This window comes from Tachyglossus aculeatus, chromosome 1, assembly GCF_015852505.1.
Source record: "Tachyglossus aculeatus isolate mTacAcu1 chromosome 1, mTacAcu1.pri, whole genome shotgun sequence".
NCBI classification, from domain to species: domain Eukaryota; kingdom Metazoa; phylum Chordata; class Mammalia; order Monotremata; family Tachyglossidae; genus Tachyglossus; species Tachyglossus aculeatus.
In genome coordinates this window covers 62,052,740-62,071,437 of record NC_052066.1, presented here as the reverse complement: position 1 = coordinate 62,071,437, position 18,698 = coordinate 62,052,740, and the positions used below count along the sequence as shown (strand labels likewise).

The following is an 18,698-nucleotide window of genomic DNA, read 5'->3' as shown; positions in this document are numbered from 1 at the left end:
GGCTGGAATTAGAACCCAGGTCCTCTGTCTCCCAAGCCCGTGCTCTTTCCACTACCCCACGCAGCTTCCCTCCTCTTTTGGCCAAACCAAGTCCACTCTCTGAACCCCTTAATCTCTCTGCCTTCTTCATTCATTCAATTCAATCATATTTATTGAGCGCTGACTGCGGGCAAAGCATTGTATTAAGTGTTCGGGCGAGTACAATATAACAATAAACAGAAACATTCTCTGCCCACAACAAGCTCATCTTGTTCCCTGCTTTTCCTCCCCTTCTTTCCTGTTGTGAGATATGGAGAAGCAACATCCAATTCTAAATCCTCTAGCACTTTAGGCAGTAGAATTGGCTATGCTTAGTAGTCAGTGAAGACGGGGCTGCAAATAGGATATTCTATCTACAGACTTTAAACTCTTACCCTTTGGAGCCCTGCCCCATGGCCAGAGAGTTAGAAAACACAACCTCCCGTACCACAAGGGGCTGAGAAACCACCAAGGCCATAGCCTGCCACATGATGAGCCAGGAAGCTATCTCTGAATGGCAAAAAAAACAGATTCTAAGCAATGAAAGGGCCTGGTAGTTATTCGTTCATTCATTCAATCGAATTTATTGAGTACTTACTGTGTGCAGAGCATTGTACTAAGCGTTTGGAAAGTACAATACAGCAATAGGAAGAGACAATTCCTGCCCACAAGGGGCTTACGGTCTAGAGGTTATTCCAGGGTGATGTCAATTCACATTGTCAGGGAGTCAGGAAGCCGTGAGATCACTCAGGACTGCAGTGGATTGATTTATAATGGTCACCCAAACCTGCCTTAAGTGTTGTGGAACATAATAAGTCCCCAGAAGAGGGTGGAGTATATTAGGAAGGCTGCATTTGATATTCAGGTCTATAATATGTGTCTGTTTATTGTCAGGTTGTGCTCTCCCAAGAGCTTAGAACAAGTGTTCCGCACCAAGTAAGCGCTCAATAAATGATGATGATGGCATTTGTTAAGTGCTTACTATGTGCAAAGCACTGTTCTAAGCCCTGGGGGGATACAGTGTGATCAAGTTGTCCCATGTGGGGCTCACAGTCCTAATCCCCATTTTTACAGATGAGGGAACTGAGGCTCAGAGAAGTTAAGTGACTTGCCCAAGGTCACACAGCAGACTTGTGGTGGAGCCGGGATTTGAACCCATGACCTCTGACTCCAAAGCCCAGGCTCTTTCCACTGAGTCACGCTGCTTCTCTGAATAAATACGATTGAATGACTAAATAATATACGCGGAGCATTGTGTGTTAAGGTTTTACTGGTCTTTCCGTCCTGACTGAATATTAGGCACAGATCACCGGGGGTGTGGGGAAGGAAGAATGAGAGACTGAAAAAGGGAGTCACACAGAGGTGAGTCTTAGCAGGAAAGCAGCAAACAGTGCCACTGTACCAAGCTGCAACAGTATACGAAAGGATGATTTTTACCCATGTTCACTGTTCAAAAGGTGGACAAACTCATGTTGATCTTTGGAGCTCCCCTTGGACACACTTAAAGGGACCAAACCTCTTGTGAGTGGGGAATGTTTCTGTTATATTGTTGTGTTGTAAGCAGCATGGTGTAATGGATAGAGCATGGGGTTGGGAGTCAGAAGGTCATGGGTTCTAATCCCGGCCCCATTGCTTGTCTGCTGTGTGACCCTGGGCAAGTCACTTACTTCTCTGGGCCTCAGTTACCTCACCTGGAAAATGGGGATTGAGAAAATGAGCCCCATGTAGGACTGTGTCCAACCCGATTTGCTTGTATCCACCCCAGCACTTAGTACAGTGGCTGGCACATAGTAAGTGCTTAACAACTACCATACTTATTATTATTCATTGAGCGCTTACTGCGTGAAAGCATTCTATCCTAATCCTCCTCGACCTCTCAGCTGCCTTCAACACTGTGGACCACCCGCTTCTCCTCAACACGTTATCCAACCTTGGCTTCACAGACTCCGTCCTCTCCTGGTTCTCCTCTTATCTCTCCGGTCGTTCATTCTCAGTCTCTTTTCCGGGCTCCTCCTCCCCCTCCCAACCCCTTACTGTGGGGGTTCCCCAAGGTTCAGTTCTTGGTCCCCTTCTGTTCTCGATCTACACTCTCTCCCTTGGTGACCTCATTCGCTCCCACGGCTTCAACTATCATCTCTACGCTGATGACACCCAGATCTACATCTCTGCCCCTGCTCTCTCCCCCTCCCTCCAGGCTCGCATCTCCTCCTGCCTTCAGGACATCTCCATCTGGATGTCTGTCTGCCACCTAAAACTTAACATGTCCGAGACTGAACTCCTTGTCTTCCCTCCCAAACCCTGCCCTCTCCCTGACTTTCCCATCTCTGTTGACGGCACTACCATCCTTCCCGTCTCACAAGCCCGCAACCTTGGTGTCATCCTCGACTCCGCTCTCTCATTCACCTCTCACATCCAAGCCGTCACCAAAACCTGCCGATCTCAGCTCCGCAACATTACCAACATCTGCCCTTTCCTCTCCATCCAAACCGCTACCGTGCTCGTTCAAGCTCTCATCCTATCCCGTCTGGACTACTGCCTTCTCTCTGATCTGCCATCCTCATGTCTCTCCCCACTTCAATTCATACTTCATGCTGCTGCCCGGAATGTCTTTGTCCAGAAATGCCCTGGGCATGTTACTCCCCTCCTCAAAAATCTCCAGTGGCTACCAATCAATCTGCGTATCAGGCAGAAACTCCTCACCCTGGGCTTCAAGGCTATCCGTCACCTCTCCCCCTCCTACCTCACCTCCCTTCTCTCCTTCTCCAGCCCAGCCCGCACCCTCTGCTCCTCTGCCGCTAATCTCCTCACCGTACCTCGTTCTCGCCTGTCCCGCCATCGACCCCCAGCCCACGTCCTCCCCCGGGCCTGGAATGCCCTCCCTCTGCCCATCCGCCAAGCTAGCTCTCTTCCTCCTTTCAACGCCCTACTGAGAGCTCACCTCCTCCAGGAGGCCTTCCCAGACTGAGCCCCCTCCTTCCTTTCCCCCTCGTCCCCCCTCCTTCCCCCGTCTTACCTCCTTCCCTTCCCCACAGCACCTGTATATATGTATATATTTGTACATATTTATTACTCTATTTATTTTACTTGTACATATCGATTCTATTTATTTTATTTTGTTAATATGTTTTGTTTTATTCTCTGTCTCTCCCTTCTAGACTGTGAGCCCACTGTTGGGTAGGGACTGGCTCTATATGTTGCCAACTTGTACTTCCCAAGCGCTTAGTACAGTGCTCTGCACACAGTAAGCGCTCAATAAATATGATTGATTGATTGATTTGGGCTCTATCCATTACTCTGCGCTGCTTCTCTGTCTCATAGCCACTTTGACCATAAAACAGTCCAGTACATTTATTCATTCATTCAATCCTATTTATTGAGCGCTTACTGTGTGCAGAGCACTGTACTAAGCACTTGGGAAGTACAAGTTGGCAACATATAGAGATGGTCCCTACCCAACAATGGGCTCACAGTCTAGAGTACATAGTACCTAGTACACAGTACATAAGAACCTCTGCATGCAAGAACCTTTAAATATGATTGATTGATGGAATGAATGATTGATGCACATTGCAATATGCTACCCCGTGCCCTCCTACTGGTTCATTGCATTCCCTGCTCCAGAGGGAGCAGAGCTAGCAGAAACGAGACCTCAAGCATGGCACTGCACAAACCCACACGCCAATACTAAAATCATATCATTTGTGCCGGTTGTTTTTTTATTGTTTTAAATAGTATTTGTTACATGTCAGGCACTCATTCATTCATTCATTCATTCAATCGTATTTATTGAGCGCTTACTGTGTGCAGAGCACTGTACTAAGCACTTGGGAAGTACAAGACACTGTACTAAGCCCTGGGGTAGAGAATAATAATAATAATAATGGCGGTATTTGTTAAGCACTTGCTATGTGCCAAGCACTGTTCTAAGCACTGGGGTAGATACAAGGTGATCAGGTTGTACCACATGGGTCTCACAGTCTTAATCCCCATTTTACAGATGAGAGAACTGAGGCACAGAGAATTTAAGTGACTTGCCTAAGGTCACACAGCAGACAAGTGGCGGAGCCGGGATTAGAACCCACGACCTCCGACTCCTAAACCTGTGCTCTTTTCACTGAGCCAGATACAAGATAGGCTAGACACAGTCCATGTCCCTTATGGAGCTCACATTGTTCATCCTCATTTTGCAGACAAGGAAACTGAGGCCCAGAGAAGTGCAGTGACTTTCCCCAGGTCACACAGCAGACAAGAGGCAGACCTGGGACTAGAACCCAGCTCTGACTCACAGGCCTGGGCTTTATCCACTAGGCCACACTGTTCCTTTAAGACTGTGAGGTCAGGTGGAAAGAGAGCCGAGTTCGATTCCCATCCCCTTCTCTGATGCGTGGCCATTCTTGGGCAAGCCCCAACTACTTTTAATTTCCTCATAAATAACAGGAGATGATAAGAATACTATCAGTCAATCAATCAATTGTATTTATTGAGCACTTACTATTTGCAGAGCACTGTACTAAGCACTTGGGAGAGTACAATATAACAGAGATGATATTCACTTTCCCTGCCCAAAACAAGCTTACTAGCCACATTTTGTGACATTAGAAGGTAATCAGATAAGTGACATGGACATGTTTTGGATGAAAGAGTATTATAAAAATCCAAGGCGTAGTGACTTTAACTTTTGGAAATCAAGTCGTGCAGAGGATGAGTCAATGAGAAATCATGCACATTTCGGGACAAGTGAGTTTAAGTTCATTGTGGGCAGGGAATGTGTCCGCTTCTTGTTATACTGTACTCTCCCTAGCCTCACTACAGTGCTCGGCACCCAGTATGCACTCAGTAAATACGACTGACCAACCGACTGACTGATATTGGTGACAATGTTCCATATCCAACTAGAAGGAAAATGCTGAACAATTTCTCCAGCCATCCCCAAACAAGCTAATAGTAAGATATTTGTAATAATAATGATGATAATGGCATTTGTTAAGCACTTACTATGTGCAAAGCACTGTTCTAAGTGCTGGGGAGGATACAAGGTGGTCAGGTTGTCCCACGTGGGGCTCACAGTCTTAATCCCCATTTTACAGATGAGGTAACTGAGGCGCAGAGAAGTCAAGTGACTTGCCCAAAGTCACACAGCTGACAATTGGCAGAGCTGGGATTTGAACCCACGACCTCTGACTCCCAAGCCCGTGCTCTTTCCATTGAGCCATGCTGCTTCTCTGTATATTTATCAGTTGTGGCTTCTGACCCTTCCCACCATCTGATCCATCATCCCACCTGACCCTTCAAGATAAGCAACATGGCTTAATCAATCAATCATATTTATTGAGTGCTTACTGTGTGCAGAGCACTGTACTAAGCGCTTGGGAAGTACAAGTTGGCAACATATAGAGACGGTCCCTACCCAACAGTGGGCTCACAGTCTAGAAGAAACTTCTAGTCTTAATGAAAACAGCGTGCGCTTGGTAGTCCAAGGATGTGGGTTCTAATCCCTGCTCCACCATTTGTCTGCTGTGTGATCTTGGGCAAGCCACTTAACTTCTCTGGGCCTCAGTTCCCTCTTCTGTAAAATGGGGATCAAGACTGTGAGCCCCACGTGAGACAACCTGATTATCTTGTATCTACCCCAGCACTTAGAACAGTGCTTGGTGCATAGTAAGCGCTTAACAAACACCATAATTATTATTACTATTATTATCACATTTAAACAGAATTCTATCACCTCCCCCAGTAACCGCAGCTGGTACCCACATAAAATGCAATTGCACCCTAGATCGTAAGCTCACTGTGGGCAGGGAATGTGTCTACCAACTTTGTTATATCGTACTCTCCCAAGAGCTTAGTACAGTGCTCTGCACACAGTAAGTGCTCAATAAATACAACTGATTGATCGATAACACATCTAGGGCACTCGACCCCTTTGGCCTTCATGATTAGGTTAGAGGGTATGAGCGACAAAGGCATTCTGATATTAGGGGTTCTGAATTCATGCTCTCTCCCATTACCATGGATCGATTGCTCCAGTTCCCATTTGTATCAAGAATTTCCTCCAGTTTGGGAGAGAATGAGTATCTGGAAAAATGGCTGCCTTAGGAAGTGGAGTTGAAGAGATAATCTGTGAGTGTTAAAGCTCTCTATTAATGGTATTTATTGAGCACTTACTGTGTGCAGAGGATTGTACTAAGCGTTTGGGAGAGTACAATGCTACATAGTTGGTAGGTACGTTTCCTGCCCACAGTGACTTTACAGACTAGAGGTGAAGACAGACATTAATATAAATAAATAATTTTTATGGATATGTATATCAGTGTGGAGGGGATGAGGGTGGGGGAACTCCAAATACCCAAAATGCCTCCAAGTTCATAAAGCTGCATCTTTTCAGAGACTTCAAGAAAACACAACCTTCCTCGTTGGTTGTCAAAGGTGCTGGGCTCTCTGTACATGGAGCAGAAGTGAATAAAAATGCTTTATGATCAAAAACCAGAATGTCGTTATGGGGAATGGCTTGTTGCTTAATTTTAATGTCTTTCATTAGCTAATATACGTACTTTGGAATAAAGATGGTTAGGGGTGGAAGCTACTGCTTTTAAAGCTCCCCAAACAACTAGGCAGATAGAGAAGTTATTTTTAAAAGATCTTATCCATCAGGATATATTTGCTAAAAAGGGAAGATCAGAGAGCAGCTGACTCTGACTCTATGCACCTGCTATCTGAACTGCAATTGTAAGGATACCGGCTCCCTGGCAGTTCATTAAATCACAACAATCCCACCCCCAACCTTCAAAATTAAAATACAAAAAAGCGGTTTTACCTTGTCTTCTGCCATTCTCTTCCAGCTGTCCCCTTCCTGTGGCCTTTTAGAGAATCCAGTGCATTCAACTGGTCACCTGGGTGTATGTGACCTTTCCTCAGCAGTAAGACTAGTTATACATTGGATGGAGGAGGAGCAAAGGGAAAGCGTGGAGGTGAAAGAGGAGGAGAAAGCTCAGGGATCAGAGACCATAACCTGGCCTCAAGTTAGAAAGTTCGTTCAACAGAATATTAATGAGATTTAATCGATCAGTAGCCTTTGCAATTCCCACTTGCAGTGAAACACCGTTATTGAAACAGAAGCAAATAAGAAAGATACCGGAGGAAGTTTCATGGGTACAGATCAACAAATCAGAGACTCAGCATTCTACTTCTTTGAGCCAGTATCAGTATTTGATAAAGTCTTTAGAATGGTTGAATTTCCACAGCAGACAGATGCGCAGAGATACTGAGATAGTAGCTATCAGAGTAGTAAAGACGTCTAACCGTGATGAACGTAGATGGAGAAGTAAGTAAAACCGGCATTAGATGAGGAGAATTAGATTTTTGTTCCCTGACAATTGTGGACTTCCTTTCCAGATCAGCCACCTCTGCAAGGTCACAAACTTGGGGAACATTTTGGTCTTAAGCGCCTAAAAATGAAACAGTTCAAGACGCAATGGGGCTTAGTGGATAGAGCATGGGCCTGGACGTCAGAAGGCCCTGGTTTCTAATCCCAGCCCCACCATTTTTCTGCTGTGTGACCTTGAACAAGTCAGTTCACTTCTCTGGACCTCACTTACCTCAACTGGAAAATGGGGTTTAAGACTGTGAGTGCCATGTGGGACAGGGACTGTGTCCACCCTGACTAGTTTGTATCTACCCAAGTGCTTAGAACAGTCACTTGTCTGCTGGGTGACCTTGGGCCTTAGTTACCTCATCTGTAAAATAGGGATTAACAGTGGGAGCCCCATGTGGGGCAGGGATGGAGTCTAACCTGATTGACTTGCATCTACCCCCGTGCTTGACACATAGTAAGCGCTTAAAGTACCATTGTTATTATTATTATCAGTGCCTGGCACACAGTAAGCACTTAAATACCAAAAAAGACGAGAAGGAATTAAATTCCATATTTGGGACCATGACTTGGGGGAATCCTGGAAACCAGATGTTGAATCCATCTTTTAGGGTCTTGAAGTGACCCTAAGGCAGCTGTTTTCATATCCAGCAAACTCTGCTGTTCCAAGTATTTTCTCTCTAGTGCCAGCCTCCTGGCTTAAAGGAAAAATATTTTGTAGTAACTTCAAGTTTCCCAGGTCAGAGATTTTTAAAACTGCCCATGTACAACCAAAAGAAAAGATAATTGCCGGAAGTACAATCTTAGTATACAGTTCCTTTACAGATGTATTGTCAGTATTGCCCATAAAAAAAAGCATTTAGGGCAAGACTACCCAAATCTGACACCTTTAAAGGAGGAAAATAAAAATAATTTTCAAATGATTTCTCAGTAGAGTAATTCTTTGTACATATTGTAGAAAACACAATTTTCTGCAACATTTTTCTTAAAATGTTCACAGTTTTTTAAATGGTATTTATTACGTGCCTACTATGTTCCAAGCACTGTGTTAAGTCCTGGGGTAATAATAATAATGATGGCATTTATTAAGCACTTACTATATGCAAAGCACTGTTCTAAGCACTGGGGAGGTTACAAGGTGATCAGGTCCCATGGGGGGCTCACAGTCTTAATCCCCATTTTACAGATGAGTAACAGAGGCCCAGAGAAGTGAAGTGACTTGCCCAAAGTCACACAGCTGACAATTGGCGGAGCCGGGATTTGAACCCATGATCTCTGTCTCCAAAGCCCGCGCTGTTTCTACTGAGCCATGCTGGGTAAATGCAACATACAAGGTTGGACACAGTCCATGTCCCACGTTGGAGCTCACAGCCTTAGTCCCCATTTTACAGATAAGGTAACTGAGGCACAGAGAAGGCAAGTGACTTGCTCAAGGTCACACAACAGACATGTGAAAACTGGGATTAGCACCCAGGTCCTCTGACTCCCATGCCCATGCTCTTTCCACTAGACCACGCTGTTTCTCAATTCGTTCTCTTTTAAAAAAACAAAAACAAAAAACACACAGAGTGCCGCAATTCAGGATAAAGACTCCACAGTGCTTAACTCAGATTAAATGTCGGGTCCTGATTTCTGAGCCCATGCTCAGCTAGGAGGGACTTCAGGCTGCTGCATGTTGTGGCAGGGTTAGAGACGTGCATTTGTGAGTCCCCTCTAGACTGTATGCTCGTTGTGGGCAGGGAATGTGTCCGTTATATTGTTATATTGGACTCTCCCAAGTGCTCAGTACAGTGCTCTGCACACTGTAGGCTCTCAACAAATACGATTGACTGATCGACCGACTCTGCTAGCGTGACAGGCTGCCTCTGTAGGCTGTGCACCACAAAGAGAACCACGACACTTACACAGTCTTGTAGAAAACCCCAGGCCAGGGTGAGAAGGAAACGTGTGCCATGACAGCCTGGAGGATTTCAACCTTCTGTCCACTCAGCAATCAATCAATCAATCAATCATATTTATTGAGCGCTTACTATGTGCAGAGCACTGTACTAAGCGCTTGGGAAGTACAAATTGGCAACACATAGAGACAGTCCCTACCCAGCAGTGGGCTCACAGTCTAAAAGGGGGAGACAGAGAACAGAACCAAACATACCAACAAAATAAAATAAATAGGATAGAAATGTACAAGTAAAATAAATGAATAAATAAATAAACAGAGTAATAAATATGTACAACCATATATACATATATACAGGTGCTGTGGGGAAGGGAAGGAGGTAAGATGGTGGGATGGAGAGGGGGACGAGGGGGAGAGGACTTCACGGCCCCTTTATGTTGGGGAAAGAAAAAAAAAACACGGGACAGTCAAGGAGCATAGTAATCAGTAATCTTTGCTCCGTTTGCAAAAACAGTAAAACTTTAACTTCAGTCATTCCTGAAAGTTTCAGTCCTTTTATCTCTCCCCAGTTTATTTTTCACTTGGAGCTGATGAGACGCTCGCACCCATGCTTAGCGGTTGTGGTCGAAGCAGGGAGCAGAGTGCTGGACTTAGGCTGGCCAGTAGATCTCTTTGTTTTTCTGCTCACCTCTTCACCCCACCATCGTGTCAGGAAAATGCTGAGCAGAATGCCAGAAGGCCCGCGGACTTCTGTTTCTCCTTTTGGGAAGCTTGAATGAGTGAATATTTGCTGCAAGGGATCAAAGTCATGGAGGGAGAAAGGGAATCATGTGGAAGAAGCCAAATGGAGGAGCAGCATGGCCTGATGAATAACGCAAAGGACTGGGAGACACAAGACCTGGGTTTTAATCCCAGCTCCACCACTCGCCTGCTGGGTGAACTGGGGCAAATCACTTAACTTCTCTATCCTTCACCTTCCTTATCATCATCATCATCATCAATTGTATTTATTGAGCGCTTACTGTGTGCAGAGCACTGTACTAAGCGCTTGGGAAGTACAAATTGGCAACATATAGAGACAGTCCCTACCCAACAGTGGGCTCACAGTCTAAAAGGGGGAGACAGAGAACAAAACCAAACATACTAACAAAATAAAATAAATAGAACAGATATGTACAAGTAAAATAAATAAATAGAGTAATAAATACGTACAAACATATATACATATATACAGGTGCTGTGGGGAAGGGAAGGAGGTAAGATGGGGCTTCAGTTTACATTTACATTGTGAGCCCCATCAATCAATTGTATTTATCGAACACTTCCTGTGTGCAGAGCATTGTTCTAAGCACTTGGAAGAGTACATTATAACAGAGTTGGTAGACATGTTCCCTTCCCACAAGGAGCTTACAGTCCAGAGGGGGAGACAGACATCTCTTAGTATAAATGAATGAATAAAGGATATGTACATAAGTGCTGCGGGGCTGAGGGTGGGGTGTATAAAGGGTACAAATCCAAGTTACCCTTAGAGAAGCAGCGTGGCTCAGTGGAAAGAGCCCGGGCTTTGGAGTCAGAGGTCAGGGGTTCAAAGCCCGGCTCTGCCAACTGTCAGCTGTGTGACTTTGGGCAAGTCACTTAACTTCTCTGGACCTCAGTTACCTCATCTGAAAAATGGGGATGAAGACTGTAAGCCCCCCGTGGGACAACCTGATCATCTTGTAACCTCCCCAGCGCTTAGAACAGTGCTTTGCACATAGTAAGAGCTTAATAAATGCCATTAAAAAAAGTTAAAGGTGATGCAGAAGGGAGTGGGAGAAGAGGAAATGAAGGCTTAGTTGAAGAAGGCCTCTTGGAGGAGATGTCCTTTTAATAAGGCTTCGAAGGTGGGGAGAGTGATCATCCGTCGGATATAATAATAATAATAATGGCATTTATTAAGAGCTTACTATGTGCAAAGCACTGTTCTAAGCGCTGGTGAAGGGGAAAGGAGTTCCAGGCCAGAGGCAGGATGTGGGTGAGGGGTCAGTGGATCCGGGCAACATTGATGAGATCGATATATGGTCAGTAGGTTGGCATTAGAGGATTGAAGTGTGCAGGCTGGATTGTAGTAGAAAATCAGAGGTAAAGTAGGAGGGGGCAAGATGATTGAGTGCTTAAAGGCCATTGTTTCCTCAAAAATCTCCAATGGCTGCCTGTCATTCTACGCATCAAGCAAAAACTCCTCCCTCTCGGCTTCAAGGCTGTCCATGCCCTCGCCCCCTCCTACCTCACCTCCATTCTCGCCTTCTCCAGCCCAGCCCGCACCCTCCGCTCCTCTGCCGCCGCTAACCTCCTTACTGTACCTCGTTCTTGCCTGTCCTGCTGTCGATCCCCGGTCCATGGCCTCCCCTTGGCTTGGAATGCCCTCCCTCCACATATCCACCAAGCTAGCTCTCTTCTTCCCTTTAAAGCTCTACTGAGAGCTCACCTCCTCCAGGAAGCCTTCCCAGACTGAGCCCCCCTTTTCCTTTCCTCCTCCCCATCCACCCCACCCTACCTCCTTCCCCTCCCCATAGCACCTGTATATATGTTTGTACAGATTTATTGCTCTATTTAACTTGTACATATTTACTATTCTATTCATTTTGTTAATGTGCATTTAGCTTTAATTCTATTTGTTCTGACGACTTGACACCTGTCCACATGTTTTGGTTTGTTGTGTGCCCCCCCCCCACACACACACACACACTTCTAGACTGTGAGTCCGTTGTTGGGTAGGGACCGTCTCTATATGTTGCCAACTTGTACTTCCCAAGTGCTCAGTACAGTGCTCTGCACATAGTAAGCTGCTCAATAAATACGATTGAATGAATGAATGAATAAATGTTGTTGCAGAGGTGGATGGGCAAACACTGGAGGTTTTTGAGGGGTAGGGAGACTGATTGGTTTTGTAAAAAAAATGATTGAGCAGCAGAGTGAAGCACTGACTGGATTGGGGAGAGACAGGAGGCAGGGAGGTCAGAAAGGAGGCTGAGGTATTACTCAAGGTGGGATAGGATAAGTGACTGGATTAACATAGTAGCAGTTTGGATGGAGAGGAAAGGGCAGATTTTAGCGATGTTGTGATGGTGGAACCGACAGGATTTAGAAATGGATTGAATATGTGGGTTGAGTGAGAGAGTTGAGGGCTTCTCACCAAGTTAATGGGCTTCTGAGATAGAGAGGATAGTGGTGCTATCTACAGTGATGGGAGCCTGAGGGGGAAAGTCTGTCTACATCAAGGACAGAGACTGTCAAGCACTTAGTACAGTGCTCTGCACACAGTAAGCTCTCAATAAATGATTGAATGAATTAATTTGTACCTACTCCAGCACTAGAACAGGGCTCGACATGTTCCCTGCTCACAAGAAGTTTATAGTCTAGAGGGGAAGACAGACATTACTTAGTATAGATAAATGAATGATAGATACGTATATAAGTGCTGCGGGGTCAAGGGTGGGGTGAACAAAGGGTAGAAATCCAAGTTAAAGGTGAAGCTTAATGAATATCAGAAATATTAATTATTAAGAAGGGACTGGAATTAATAATTGGATATTCAGGGAAAGAATGGCTGACCATTCAAATTGGGTTTGAATTTAGTTTTTCAAACCTGGGAGGCCAGATTCTGACTAATTTAATTCTTTCAGTAGGTGCCAAGAACTCTGTAATAATAACAATAATAATTACAATAATAATAATAATAGTAATGATGGCATTTATTAAGTGCTTACGATGTGCAAAGCACTGTTCTAAGTGCTGGGGAGGTTACAAGGTGATCAGGTTGTCCCACGGGGGGCTCACAGTCTTCATCCCCATTTTTCAGATGAGGTAACTGAGGCACAGAGAAGTTAAGTGACTTGCCCAAAGTCACACAGCTGACAACTGATGGAGCTGGGATTTGAACCCATGATCTCTGACTCCTAAGCCCGTGCTCTTTCCACTGAGCCATGCTGCTTCTAAGTAGTAGTAATAGTAATAATTATGGTAATTATAATAATCATGGTATTTGTTAAGCGCTTAGTATGCTAGTTAAGCACTAAGTTAAGCGCTTAAATAGTATGTGCCAGGCATTGTACTAAGTGCTGAGGTGGAAACAAGAAAATCGGGTTGGACACAGTCTCTGTCCCACATAGGGCTCCTACTCTTAATCCCCATTTCACAGATGAGGTAACTAAGGCCCAGAGAAGTAAAATGACTTGCCCAAGGCCAAACAGTAGACAAGTGGCAGAGCTGGAATTAGAGCCCATGACCTTCTGACACCCAAGTCTGTGCTCTTTCCACTACATCCTGCTGCTTCCTTCAGGTCACCAAGATAAATGATCCTGATGGTGATAAATAAAGGACTTTCATTTGTTGGCTGGATATTTATTAGGGAACCCTTTACTGTTGCCTTTATCTTATCTCTTGGGGAAGAATTACAAGAAGCAGGTGGCTCAGTGGAAAGAGCACGGGCTTTGGAGTCAGAGGTCCAAATCCCAGCTCCGCCAGTTGTCAGCTGTGTGACTTTGGGCAAGTCACTTAACTTCTCTGTGCCTCAGTTATCTCATCTGTAAAATGGGGATTAAGACTGTGAGCCCCACGAGGGACAACCTGATCACCTTGTAACCTCCCCAGTGCTTAGAACAGTGCTTTGCACATAGTAAGTGCTTAATAAATGTCATTATTATTATTATTATTAAGCTGGAGGACTTTTTAAAAATGGTATTTGTTAAGCATTTACTCTGCATTAAGTACAGTTTCCCAATTTAGAGTTGAGAAAACTGAGGCACATGAAAGTGTGACTTGCGTAAGGTCACGTGGCAGTCAAGTGATAAAGACTGTGAGCCCACTGTTGGGTAGGGACCGTCTCTCTATGTTGCCACCTTGTACTTCCCAAGCGCTTAGTACAGTGCTCTGCACACAGTAAGCGCTCAATAAATACGATTGAATGAATGAATGAAATGCAGCACTAGAACTCAAGTCCTCAGAGTCCCAGGCTTGTGCTTTTTCCACTACGTTGTGCTGCTTCCCAGCAGCAGATAAGGATTTTTTTTTTTTATGGTATCTGGTAAGTGCTTACTTTGTGCCAGGCACTCTTCCATTTGCTGAGGTAGATTCAAACTAATCAAGTTGGACACAGTCCCATTCTCACATGGGGCTCACAGTCTTAATCCCCATTTCACAGATAATTGAGACATAGAGAATAATAATGATAATGATGGTATTTGTTAAGCGCTTACTATGTGCCAAGCACTGTTCTAAGTGCTGAGGTAGATACAAGGTAATCAGGTTGTCCCAAGTGGGGCTCACAGTCTTAATCCCCCTTTTACAGATGAGGGAACTGAGGCACACAGTTATCCAAAGTCACACAGCTAACAAGTGGCAGTGCAGGGATTTGAACCCATGACCTCTGGCTCCCAAGCCCGGGTTCTTTCCACTAAGCCATGCTGCTTCTCTAAGGCCTGCTTTAAAGATTACACACTTAATTGGGTGATTGCACCATTAACAGCTGTGGGCCTTTTAGCTGTGAGAAGCACCTACAAAACTCCAGGCAGCTGAACCCAATTAAAAATAGACTATTCTTTTACTATACAGTATTCATTCAATCGTATTTACTGAGCACTTAGTCTGTGCAGAGCACTGTACTAAGTACTTGGAAAGTACAATACAGCAATGAAGAGAGACAATTCCTGCCCACAGCGGGCTCACAGTCTGGGGGGTGGGGGGGGAGACTCACATTGAAACAAGTAAACAGTCAACAATATAAATAAATATAACTATATATATACATACACACACATATATATACACATATATAATGATGATGGCATTTATTAAGCGCTTACTATGAGCAAAGCACTGTTCTAAGCACGGGGGAGTTTACAAGGTGATCAGGTTGTCCCATGGGGGGCTCACAGTCTTAATCCCCATTTTACAGATGAGGTCACTGAGGCACAGAGAAGTGAAGTGACTTGCCCAAAGTCACACAGCTGACAATTGGCAGAGCCGGAATTTTTTCTATTTATTTTATTTTGTTAGTATGTTTGGTTTTGTTCTCTGTCTCCCCCTCTTAGACTGTGAGCCCACTGTTGGATAGGGACTGTCTCTGTACGTTGCCAACTTGTACTTCCCAAGTGCTTAGTACAGTGCTCTGCACACAATAAGCACTCAATAAATACGATTGATGATGATGATGATATGTATATATATACACTAAGCACTTGGGAAAGCACAATACAGCAATAGAGATAATCCTAACATTAATCAATTAATTCTTTCATTCAATAGTTTTTACTGAGCTCTTATTGTGGGCCTCTCCAAGGGGTCGATGATGGTATTTGAGGATATATATATATATATATATATATATATATATATATGTGTGTGTGTGTGTGTGTGTGTGTGTGTGTATATATATATATACATATATATATATCCGTACATATATACATAAGTGTTGTGGGGCGGGGATAGGTGGGGAAGAGCTTAGGGAGAGAGTCGTGGTGATGCAAAGGGAGGAGAAGCTGAAGAAAAGTGGGGCTCAGTCTGGGAAGGCCTCTTGGAGGAGGTGAGCTTTCAGTAGGGCTTTGAAGGGGGGAAGTGTGCTAGTCTGGAGGATTTGAGGAGGAAGGGCCAGAGATAGGACGTGGGCCAGAGGTTGGCTGCGAGATAGGCGAAATCGAGGCACAGAGAGAATGTTAGCACCAGAGGAGCAAAGTGTGTGGGCTGGGCTGGAGAATGAGAGAAGGGGGCAGAAGTAAGAAGGGGCAAGGTGATGTGGAGCTTTGAAGCCAATAGCGAGGAGTTTTTGTTTGATATGGAAGTGGATAGGCAACCACTGGAGATTTTTGAGGAGGGGTGGGTGACATGCCCTGAATGTTTCTGTCGAAAGATAATCCTAGCAAAGTGACTTGCCCAAGGTCACACAGGAGGCAAGTAGCAGATTCAGAATTAGAACCCAGGTCCTTCTGAATCTCAGAACTGTGCTTACCCAGCAGAGCATGCTGCATCCACTTTACTGCCATCTCAATTTTGGGTGGAGGACATCTTCCTGAGACCCCAAATGGATTCCTTCTCAAGCGGAACTCAGCAGGAGCAGGTCTCAATATATAATCGCTGGAGAAGGCCATGAGCATAAACAAATAACCAATGAGCTCCGGCTTTTTCAGGATGAGGATGTGACCTCTTTAGTACCTTCAGCATCCCAAATACCCAGAAGCAGTCCACAGAAACAGCCCAGAAGCCCTACAATTTGATGATCAGACATTATCCTAATGGAAAGAATTTCCCACCCTGATTTTATCCTTCCATACTATGCCCCCTTGGTGATGCCCACAGTAGATGCTCAGTAAAAACTATTTAATGAAAGAATTAGTTAATTGATAAATGTTAGGATTGTCTCTGTTGCTGTATTGTACTTTCCCAAGCACTTAGTACAATTCTCTGCACACAGTAAGCGCTCAATAAATACAGTTGAACGAATGAAGGGGGAGGGAGCTTCAGGAAGCAGGGAGGATGTGAGCAAGGGGTCAAAGGTAAGAGAGGCAAGGTCAAGATAAGGAGCAAAGCCTGGATTGGGTTGTAGTGGGAGAGGAAGAAAGTTTAGTAGGAGGGAAAGGCTTAATTTAGTGTCCTCCTGCCTCTTATCTGACAGATAATTACTCTCCCAATCCTTCAAAGCCTTAGTGAAGGCATATCTGGCCCAACCTCCCACCCATATCTTACCTCTAGCCTGGAATACTTCCCTCCTCATATCAGACAGATAATTGCTCTTCCCCACTTTAAAACCTTATTGAAGGCGCATCTCCTTCACAGTCTCTTCTAGACTGTGAGCCCATTGTTGGGTAGGGACTGTCTCTATATGTTGCCAACTTGTACTTCCCAAGCACTTAGTACAGTGCTCGTGCTCAATACAATTGAATGAATGAATCTCCTTCAAGAAGCCTTCCCTGACTAAGCCCCACTTTTCCTCATCTCCCATTCCCTTCTGCACCACACTTACTTGCTCCTTTAATCAGCCATCCAAACCGCTACCTTGCTGGTTCAATCTCTCATCCTATCCCGACTGGATTACTGCATCAGCCTCCTCTCTGATCTTCCATCCTCCTGTCTCTCCCCGCTTCAGTCTATACTTTCGTGGCTCAGTGGAAAGAGCCCGGGCTTTGGAGTCGGAGTTCATGGGTTCAAATCCCGGCTCTGCCAGTTGTCAGCTGTGTGACTTTGGGCAAGTCACTTAACTTCTCTGTGACTCAGTTATGTCATCTGTAAAATGGGGATTAAGACTGAGCGCCCCCGTGGGACAACCTGATCACCTTGTAACCTCCCCAGCGCTTAGAACAGTGCTTTGCACATAGTAAGCACTTAATAAATGCCATCATTATTATTATTATTATTACCTGGATTATCTCAAAACAGACATGCTCTGGGCATGTCACTCCCTTCCTCAAAAATCTCCAGTGGTTGCTTATCAACCTTTGAATCAAGCAAAAACTCCTCACTCTCGGCTTCAAATCTCTCCATCACCTCACCCCCTCCTACCTCCCCTCCCTTCTCTCCTTCTCCAGCCCAGCCTGCACACTCCGCTCCTCTGCTGCTGCTAACCTCTGCACTGGGTCTCCTGTCGTCAACCCCCGGCCCAAGTCCTACCTCTGGCCTAGAATGCCCTCCCTCCACACATCCGCCAAACTAGCTCTCTTCCTCCCTTCAAAACCCTACTGAGAGCTCACCTCCTCCAGGAGGCCTTCCCAGACTGAGCCCCGGCTTTTCCTCTCCCCTCCTCCCCATGACCCCCCCGGCCCTACCCCTTCCCCTCCCCACAGCATTTGTGTATATTTGTACATATTTATTACTCTATTTTATTAATGATGTGTACATAGCTATAATTCTATTTATTCTGATAGTATTGACACCTGTCTACCTGTTTGGTTTTGTTGTCTGTCTCCCCCTTCTAGACTGTAAGCCCGTTGTTGGGTAGGGACCGTCTGTATATGTTGCCAATTTGTACTTCCCAAGTGCTTAGTACAGGGCTCTGCACACGTAAGTGCTCAATAAATACAAATGAATGAATCCTCCCTCCCATCCACACAGCATATATGTATAGCTTTATATGCCTGTAATTTATCTATTAATTTACTTGTTTATTTAATAATAATTATGGTACTTGTTAAATGCTTACTGTGTGCCAAGCACTGTATTAAGCACTGGAGCACTGTACTATATTTATATTAATGTCTGTCTCCCGCTCTAGACTATGAGCTCGTTATGGGCAGGAATATGTCAGTTGTTATACTCTCCCAAGTGCTTAGTACAATGCTTTGCACCCAATAAGCACTCAATAAATATGATTGAATGAATTGAATGGATGAATGAATCTCCAAGAGGCCTTCCCTGACTCGCTTCTTCATCTTTTCTTCATCT

General features: G+C 44.8%; 1 protein-coding gene across 1 annotated transcript in view; it reads right to left on the bottom strand.

Moving 5' to 3' along the window:
* SLC2A2 (solute carrier family 2 member 2) overlaps nucleotides 1-6,901 on the bottom strand; it is a 93,882-nt gene extending 86,981 nt beyond the window's left edge. The window contains exon 1 of the mRNA XM_038744467.1: nucleotides 6,833-6,901. Within this exon, the coding sequence (XP_038600395.1) occupies nucleotides 6,833-6,847 (15 nt within the window). The 5' untranslated portion in view covers nucleotides 6,848-6,901. The remainder of the gene's footprint in view (nucleotides 1-6,832) is intronic.
* Nucleotides 6,902-18,698: the final 11,797 nt, after the last annotated feature.